This window comes from Sitophilus oryzae, unplaced genomic scaffold (assembly GCF_002938485.1).
Source record: "Sitophilus oryzae breed Bouriz unplaced genomic scaffold, Soryzae_2.0 scaffold_2009_pilon_pilon, whole genome shotgun sequence".
Taxonomy (NCBI): Eukaryota; Metazoa; Arthropoda; class Insecta; order Coleoptera; family Curculionidae; genus Sitophilus; species Sitophilus oryzae.
This window is the reverse complement of record NW_022146735.1, coordinates 177,981-187,640: the sequence shown is the minus strand read 5'-3', so window position 1 is coordinate 187,640 and position 9,660 is coordinate 177,981. Positions and strand designations below refer to the sequence as shown.

The following is a 9,660-nucleotide window of genomic DNA, read 5'->3' as shown; positions in this document are numbered from 1 at the left end:
GAAGAAGACATCATCTTATAATATATACTTCAAGTTTAAAAAGAAAAAAAATGCAGTATTATAATTATTTTGAGAACTTATATTTCAAAAACCACTTGGTACGGATTATTCTTACTATGGTCAAATGGTATTTTTTAGAATGGTTATTCACCCTGTATATCTGTGATATTTACTTAAATGTGCCCTACTATTGCCCATATAATTAATAACAAAGTTGAAGAGTAAAAATCTCAAATACGAAACTTGATATCAAGCATTTTTGAGACACTGGGTCTCAAATGTTTTCATTTATATCATTGAATGGATTTTTGATGATAAATATCGATATTTTCAATAACGCCCCATCACTACTTAATTGACCAAAATAAACCACCACGCAAGCGCATAACCTACATAACAAAATCATATGTTAACTACGCCTTCTTTTATAAACTGTCTCTATCATTGCCAATGTATTAAAAAGTGATAGATAGAGTTACGTATGTCAATGAATCATGTTCGATGACAGTGACAGTTGACAAAGGGGCGTTCAGTACAACTCGACATAAAAATAAAGAAGACGCCATTTTGTTATTTTAATAGAGAATTTTCTGATTTTATCAATATTTATTCCAAGCATCTTCAAACAAATTCAGCCTAATTTAGAAAGAAAGTGTCTGTGATACGTGTAGTCGGTTACGCCGAACGGTATTTTTGCAGTGATATGCACTAGTGTCTAAAAACAATTTAGTTTTAAATTAGTTCTCTCGAAGAAGTAGGAAAACCTTCAGAATGAGTACAAAGGATGATGAATACGACTACTTGTTCAAAGGTAACGACGCAGTTAATATCTTAAAATCAATTATATTTGTTTTTGTTTCAAGTTTTTTGTTCTACGAAACTGACAGCTCATCAAAAGTGTATGTATTTAGGATTTATTTGTATTAATATTTCTACTCTGTTTGATTTTATTGATGACTGTTTGTTTCAAGTTTCCTTCTCTAACATTAAGAATGTTAATTTTTTCCTGGTTGAAGACATAATTGCGATGTTTCGTATTTTAATAAACTGTACTCTATTCATTACTTGAATCACAATGAATGTAATCTATGTCACGAATTGAATACATTATCTAGTTCTGTACTGAATTTTCCAGTTTTTCTAGTAGAGCAATGCATTTTAAAATCGATTCTATTTTTAGTTGTGCTCATTGGAGATTCTGGCGTGGGAAAAAGTAACTTGTTATCCAGGTTTACAAGAAATGAATTCAATTTAGAGTCAAAGTCTACAATAGGAGTCGAATTTGCGACGCGTAGTATACAAGTGAGTTTTTTTTCCAGATTTTTATGCTATCCAGCTTTTTTAATAACGGATTTGAAAATGCCTTTTTGTGTTTGTATAAATCCACTTAATGTTTATGTTTGTAGCAAGTTTTTTTTAGAAATTGACCTAATTTTTTTGACAGCATGTATTTAATAGAATAAAACTGATTAAGATGCTTTAAAAAGGTTTCTTATAAAATAGTCGTAGTTACTACATGAGATATAGATATTTTGTTTAAAATATATTGTTGTTCCAATGGTTTATTTTAAAATTAAAAGAAAACTTATTACGTTATGTTGTATGTCCATTGTCTTTATTAGTAGAATGATAGAAATAAATGGTTTTTAGGTAGATGGTAAGACAATCAAGGCCCAAATATGGGACACTGCTGGTCAGGAAAGGTACAGAGCCATCACGGCAGCTTATTACAGAGGCGCTGTGGGAGCACTTTTAGTTTACGATATTGCTAAGCACTTAACCTATGAAAATGTAGAAAGGTTAGTAACCATTCATGATTTCTAACTAACAAGAACTTCATTACAAATTTTTCTTTAAATTATTACATTTCCCTGTATCATTAATTTGCTGATGATCTTTGCAGATGGCTTCGTGAATTGAGGGATCATGCCGACCAGAACATTGTGATAATGTTGGTGGGCAATAAATCGGATTTGAGGCACTTGAGGGCTGTCTTAACAGACGAAGCCAAGGCCTTTGCTGAAAGGAACGGCCTCAGCTTCATTGAAACCTCAGCTTTGGACTCGACAAATGTTGACTTGGCTTTCCAGAATATACTCACAGGTAAGAATAGCATTTAGCACAAATTAGGGATGGGATGTTTAAAATTATTGTTATTTTTAAAATCAATATTCACATTTTAAGTATTGATGCCAACATTTTTAACAGCGATACCGACATTTAAATTAATACCAACATATTTAACATCAATGTCAATGTTGTTCACATTGAACCCAACGTATAGACATTTTTAACACCGTGTTAATATTTTTAACGCCCATATCGATCTTTTTAACGCCCATATCGATCTTTTTAACGCCCATGTCGGAATTTTTAACGCCCATATCGACATTTTTAACGCCCATATCGACATTTTTAACGCCCATATCCACATTTTTAACACCGATATCGACATTTTGAACATTGATGTGTATCGAAATACTCCAGAAAGCCCCTTCACTCTGTCAAAGTGTGAATATAATGTGTATTTAACATCTTATCCTTTTTATTAAACACAACAAATTGAAGATTGTCTACTATGCGGTGTTGTCAAGTTAAGGGATTTTTGTTGTACTGGCGGTCATCCATAACGTTTCGTCGCAACTAAAGAACCTCTATAATATTGTTTACTCTATTACAGAGGTTCTTTAATTGCGACGTTGCCAAGTGAAACCAGTTTTCCCAAATTTAGTGGGTTTTGTTCTACTTTATTTTGGTTTATTACAGAAATCTACAGAATCGTTTCGCAGAAACAGATCAGGGATCCGCCAGAGGGAGACACTATCCGCCCGCAAAACGTCGAACAGATCGACGTGAAACCCACCATGAACACGGACAGCGTCCGCAGACAGTGTTGCCAGTAGTTAAATGTACCCTTAGCAATATTGTCTTTGTATGCAAGAACACACAGGTTTGATATTTCTTTATTAAATATCTTGGTATGAATTGTTTTGATTAATTTTAAATATATATTGATTATTTTTTCCATTCAATTAATTTCAATTAAAATAAACTTGATAGTTTTTTGACAGATTTTGACATTGAAACTCGTTTTAACATCTAGTATTTTAATTGATAGGTAAATTGCATGTTATTTGCATATTTAAATTGTTTCATATTAAATATTTCTTAAAATAGTCATGTTTTTATACATTTACCTATGTCAGACCCATTGTTATTAAATTTTGCAACCAATTTGATTGTTTTAAAAATAAGTGTCTATGATTAATTTTAAATCTATTTTCTTTTGTAATAAGGCATTTAGCTAACATAGCTTAGTAATACCTGCCTACTACTTAAATAATTGTGATAAGATGTTTTTTAAACTCTATAAGTATGGTGAATCATTAGGTAAAACAATAAATGACTCATATTACAATTATCATTAAACTTATGTAAGTTTATCTATTTTTGTGAATATTACTTGTTTTAGAAAAATAATAAGACATAAGATTCATTTCTTCATTCTGATAATTTTATATTAATTAAAATGTTACTTATATTGATAATAGTTACTTATCAACTTTCAATTGAAAAAAAGGCATCACAGTGGTTGTTAGCGCCTTCGATAGCTCTGGTTCCGAGTGTCCTTCGATATACTTGCCCTTGTTCCGATATACTTGCCCTTACTAGCGGCGGCTAGGTTGAATAACATTGACACATTAAATTTTCAATTACTGTATTGAAAGAAAATTATAAAAATGGAAACGTGATTATGTAACTATAATAATTGCAGTCTTATTTCAGTCTGTCTTTTTCTTCTGTCAACCGGCACAGGGTCACCCGCGTTGCCACTTCCTCGCGCGGGTGCCACTTCTTATATATGATTATGTCATATCCTTAACTGTGGTCAGTGGCATCAATAAACAAATAAATTGCAGCGTATTTTAGTCAACAATAAAGAGGTTTTTTTCCACCGTCCATTTATTAATAGTGTTTTAGATCTGAAGTATTATTTTTTCTAAATGACATTTCACATAATTGCTAAAACAATACACTAATGCTAAAACCTTCTGTTCGGCAAATGATATTTTTGACATAAAATTAAAATTCTTTAAGTGTTGAAGCCAATGGCTAAAGAATAAAAAGACTAATAACACCCTAGACCAAATTGTTACCATACTTCCAAACAGTGCCGTGGCACATATTTTTCTTAATATAGCTGCTTAAAGAGATATTTATATTTTTGATAAATATTTTGACTACGCCTATGGTGTATGCGGTGGTATCGTACTAATTAAATATGAAAAAAACATATTAAAATGTTAACAAAAGGTACAAAACTAGTGTCGACGTATAGCACATATCAAGTACATATAATGTCAGAAAAGTAATTATGGATTTCAACAAAAATGTAACTCCTGTCTCTTTCTTATCGCTGCGGCTTTTGCACTTGAAAGTTGAATAACTAATCACCATAGCAAAATAAAAAACTAAATCACCACAATACACCAAAACACTTTTACACTGGACGCGCATTTGGCTAACCATGTTAGCATCATCAGCAGATGAGTATAAACTGACTCAGTTTATACTCATCTGCTGATGATGCTAACATGGTTAGCGAAACGCGCGTCCAGTGTAAAAGTAAAAGTGCTTTGGTGTATTGTGGTGATTTAGTTTTTTTATTTTGCTGTGTAACACCAAAGGTTCCAACCTTCAACTGTAATAATCACCATTATAATAAAGTTTATACAAACTTCACTACACACAAACTACTAAAAATCCCTAGAATTGGCGCTGATGTTTCATTCTTTACTTCCAGAAAAAATGGTGACTAACTACAAATTCTGCTGCAACCCATATATGGGCATTACATGTCCTTGTATTTTTTAGTCATTGGTTGAAGCTTAGATATCAGAACATTATAACCAGTGACGTGCACATAATTTAGGCGCAAAAAGGCGTTGCCTACCCCAGACAAAATCATATTTTTTTTTATATCATTGTATTATAACTCGTTACTAATCCAGCAAATATTCACAGTAACCATTTTTTATCTTACCTTTATTCTAGTGTATATTTAGAGTTATTCAGAATTTATTTTATTCTGGTATATTTAAATTATTTTTGACTACACGCGCAATAGCAAAATTCTCAAAATATTTCCTATAAAGGCGCTCTCTTATAAAAATATGATTTACGTAAAGGCAGAATTTTTTTTGGTCTGAATCAACCAACAATTTGTTTTGTATTGTCGCTAGTGGGCAGGGGTGGATGGGCCATATGGGAAAACGGGAAAATTCCCGGTAGGCCGGTGGAAAGATCCGTAGGTCGGTGGCCGGTGGCCGGTGGGCCGGTCCCGATCAGAGTTCGAAAAAGATTGGATTAGCAAAAATTATATGGTTAATCTTCTAACTAAAGTGACGTAAGATCCTTAGTGACTCCATAACTAACTAATCAATTTGCGTCAGTACAATCGTCAGTTGCTTTTAAACATAAACACCAATTTGTAAAATGTCTTTCTCTGAGACACTCATAATTTTAATAATCATCTGTTGTTTGTTCGGTTTGAAAATTTTTATTATACAAGGTGAGTATATAAGTGCAAATATTTTCAGGGCTGGTAGATCTCAATAAAATAAACATAATATATTCTCTTTATCGAGTTTCAAATAATTCCAATTATCAATAGGTTATTAAAGTTTGGAAATTAAAAAAAAAACATTATTTTTAAAAAAAATTGAGCCACCTCAATTTTTTACTATTTGCATCTCTTTTAGTGCCGTAATATCAGAGATTAAGAAACTATACCGTGGGAAAGTTTGCGGTGAACAGGAAGTTCTAAAAAGTTTTCTAAAATATACAGGAAAATTTAATGCTCGATTTTTATCTTTTTTTGCAAAAAAAACCTCATAGACGTGTTCCTGGGGCCGAAATATACCACCCCTAAAAATATTTGCACTTATTTAAGACTCACCCTGTATAGTTTTACCCCACTATTCTTTTATTAATAACTAGTAAATATGACTGACTGGCAGCAAAAAAAAAAAGAATGAATAGCAGTAGGTAAATTTAAATAGTCTCGATCTAACTGTATACTAAGAATACAGTAGCGTAGATTGACAACTGGGGGCCTCGGTGCAATATTTTTCGAGCTCCCCTTTGTAAAAAGGTAGACGAATTGACGTTCTGCGGTTGACGGAGAAAACATATATATGTTTGGCTTGAATTGGGGACGGACTAAAGGCCAAGTCTGAAAACTACAAGCCAAGTCTAAATTGTTGTTTAAAATGTTGTTAAAATGAATTTGCTAAAAATTACTGAGACAGCAGAGAAGAGTTAAATAAGGTTTAAACTAGTTTAGATAATAAAATATTAATGTCTCGAAAATCCAAATATTCTTATTATGGACTGTGGACTGTAACATAGCATTACATCAGCATCAGAACACATTTATATCCACTGCCTAGGGATTTTTTCGTTTGAGTCATGGCATTATCATACAAGATGCCAAATGTAGAAAAGTATAGAGGAAAAGTTCTGTGATAAGAACTACCGTATAGTCGAATAAAAACGGCGTCAGCGATGGCTATGAAATGAAGATCGCTGTCATTTTATATGTAAAATTATAATGGAAATGTCATCGATCGTTATTTCCAAGTCAACTGGACGCCATTTTTTTTCGATCATACGGTATATAATAACCTAAAAAATGCTGCAGTTTTAATGGCGACCGCGGTTCATCCAGTTAAAAACAGGTGAATACGAGGAGGCTGCTGCTGTAGCAGAAAAGAGAGAATTTCTTTCTACAATGTGTCAGAAAGTATATACCCGAAAAGCTAAAAGTAATGTATTTTACAGAGGATTGGGTCAGCTGAACTGAATGAAACAGGAAGTTCAAAGTTCAAAATCGTAGCCTATTCAAGATCATATTATCGTTATCGATAATGGAAATAAAGCAGTAGAACCCTGTAAAACTGAGCCATTTCGTAGTAAAAATTCAGATGTCCGACCCAATATTGGTCTTTATGAAAATTTTGATCAAGACGATTTATTTTTTTTAACCGGAGGGAAAAGAGCTTTTTCGCACGAGCGAAAAACACCCTTACTTATATATTAATAAATAAAATATGTTTCTTCGTTATGGTCATTTTATTTTTGTGGATTTGGGCCGGTTGCCTATTTTTCCCGGGCTGGTTTCCACTTCCCCATCCACCCCTGCTAGTGGGATATTAAAGCCTGCGCCTTTGCGAATCTTCAGGTGCGTTGACACCGCGCAAATCATTTTTTTAACATATACTTTTGTGCGCGCTAAAAAAATACTTTAAAAGTACATGCTAAAAAACGTTTTGTACGGCGCGGCGCAGCCGGTGTGAACGCACCTGTCCACATAATCTATCGACAGCGATGACTTGAAGACTGATTTGTTGCAAGTAAAACATATCCGTGCGGTGTAGGCCGCTGTCCTGGGCAGTACTGCCAAATTGCTTTTTCACAATTTAGTGTAAAAAATAATTATACAGGGTGTTCCAGAAATAAGTGCAAATATTTTAACTGGTAGTATAGTTCAACCCTAGAAACACGCCTATGAGGTTTTTTCGCGAAAAAAAAATTTGAAAAATCAAAATTTTTTGAAAAATTTTTTGGATTTTTTTTTAGTTTTTAGTTAAAAAATATAATTTCTTGATAATATGGCAATATAGGTAGTAGACTAAATTTACAAGAAAGAAAATCCAGAAAAGATCAAGAGCAAAAAATCATTTTTTTGGAAATTTTCAAAGTAAAATATCTCCGTTATTTTGCACTTATTTGAAAAACGATAAAAAGAAAATATGTCCCTTTTATCGAGATCTACCACCCCTTAAAATATTTGCACTTATTTCTGGGACACCCTGTATTAATTACTTCATTATTACAACTTAGTATTTTACCGATGTTTGCCTACCCTGCTTTTATTAGCACTGCGCGCCATTGATTATACCCAAACTATAGTTAGAATTTCATGTAGAATCCAAAAAATCGCAAGCAATGACAACACACAATGTTAATGTAAGGTTAGGACTGATTTCTGAAGTATAAACCAGCCATAAATTAAGAATAAACAAATAATTTGGCCTGTTAGTGTGGGTTTACATGCATCCGTCATGCGTAGTTGTTCGTTGATATTGTCCAGTTTTATTGATTAATTTCAAAAATGACATATCATATTTGAACATGATAGGAGTGACGGAACTAGCCAAGACGGATGCGTATAAACTCACCTTTAGTGTAGGTTTATATGTATCCGTCTTACGTTGTTTGTCATTGATTTTATGCAGTCTTATTGATTTATTTCAAAAATTACAGCTCATACTCATTAATACAGGGTGGTCCGAACTGTATATTAAACAGGATTGGAGTGACGGAACGATGGACACATTATGGATGCATATAAACCAACGCTTAAAAAATTGTCAGTGTCACTTCTGTGTGGTTTTGGTAATGTTGTGTGTGAAGTATGAATCAACCATAAATGAAAGACTATGTTACAATATCAATAGGACTTGGTGTATTATTGTTGCATGTTCTGTGACTATGTTTCCTGATTAATTTCTGTATTTTGCAGATTTCATTTTGGTAGATAATGCAGCGGTTCGCCACTATATTCGTGGGTTATGTTCTCTCAACGTTTAGCAACAAGATATTAATGAATCAGCTTACACAGTATTGCTGGACATATACTACTACTACTACTACATAAATGGAATAAAACAATTATTAATGAATTATTAAAAAAGTATTTAAACAAACTAAGCTCTATATACATAATTTTGTTTCGGTTTTTTAATCTCTGGCAGACGGCACTGAATATGAAAGAAAGAATCCTAATATATTAGAGACTGCGTAGCTTTTATAAAATACATATTTTGTTTGGAAAATGTACAGGGTGCACCAAAAAGGTCGCTACAAATCTGAAATTTCTTTATTATTCGGATATTAAAAAAACGGTTTATGTGGACTTCTTCAGCTTATCCAAAATATATGTATATGTTATGATAAAGAGGAGCTGGCATGACATAATATGTCAAAATGATTAATTTTGTTATTGGGCAAGCCAAAATAATTCTGCATAACCTTTATTCCTATAACTGAATAATAAAAATGTTTACCATTTTAGGCGACCTTTTTGGTGCCCACTGTATATAAAAATTCCTATATTAAGTAGTTATAAATAAATAGCTAGATGAGATAAACATAGAGCAGAAGTAATATTTAATATATTAGGATACTATAAAGCCTGGTTATATATTATAATATGTATGTTATATAATAAATTCAATGCATTGTGATTATATTTGTAGTATAATTTTGAGGTGCATATTATTTATATTTATGTTGTTAGAAATATATTTGTAAATTTTAGTATATTAAACAAAGTACATCTGAAACAGGAAGTATTTTTCGTAGATTTCTCGTGGAAAAAAAAAACAACGTCGTAGTAGTCTTTGAAATGAAGATCTTAGAGAATTTGTCAGGCCAACAATTAAATGTCAGTTATTAACATTTGACATAAAAATTTGTCAAATTGGCCAAACAAAAGGAACCCAACAAATTACTGTTGATTGTCATTTAAAAGGCCAGTGCGACGCCGTTTTTATAGTAATTCTCGATTGTATGCTGTTTTGATCTTAACATATA

At 32.3% G+C, this 9,660-nt stretch overlaps 1 protein-coding gene across 1 annotated transcript; it reads left to right on the top strand.

The window, feature by feature from the left end:
* Positions 1 to 504: 504 nt before the first annotated feature.
* On the top strand, positions 505 to 9,410 carry LOC115884058 (ras-related protein Rab-11A). Its single transcript, XM_030902509.1, has 6 exons — positions 505 to 811; positions 1,181 to 1,302; positions 1,651 to 1,799; positions 1,904 to 2,103; positions 2,767 to 2,950; positions 8,588 to 9,410. Exons 1-5 carry the CDS (start codon positions 772 to 774, stop codon positions 2,901 to 2,903), a joined length of 648 nt encoding a protein of 215 aa, XP_030758369.1. The 5' UTR covers positions 505 to 771; the 3' UTR covers positions 2,904 to 2,950; positions 8,588 to 9,410.
* The last annotated feature ends 250 nt before the right edge of the window (positions 9,411 to 9,660 follow it).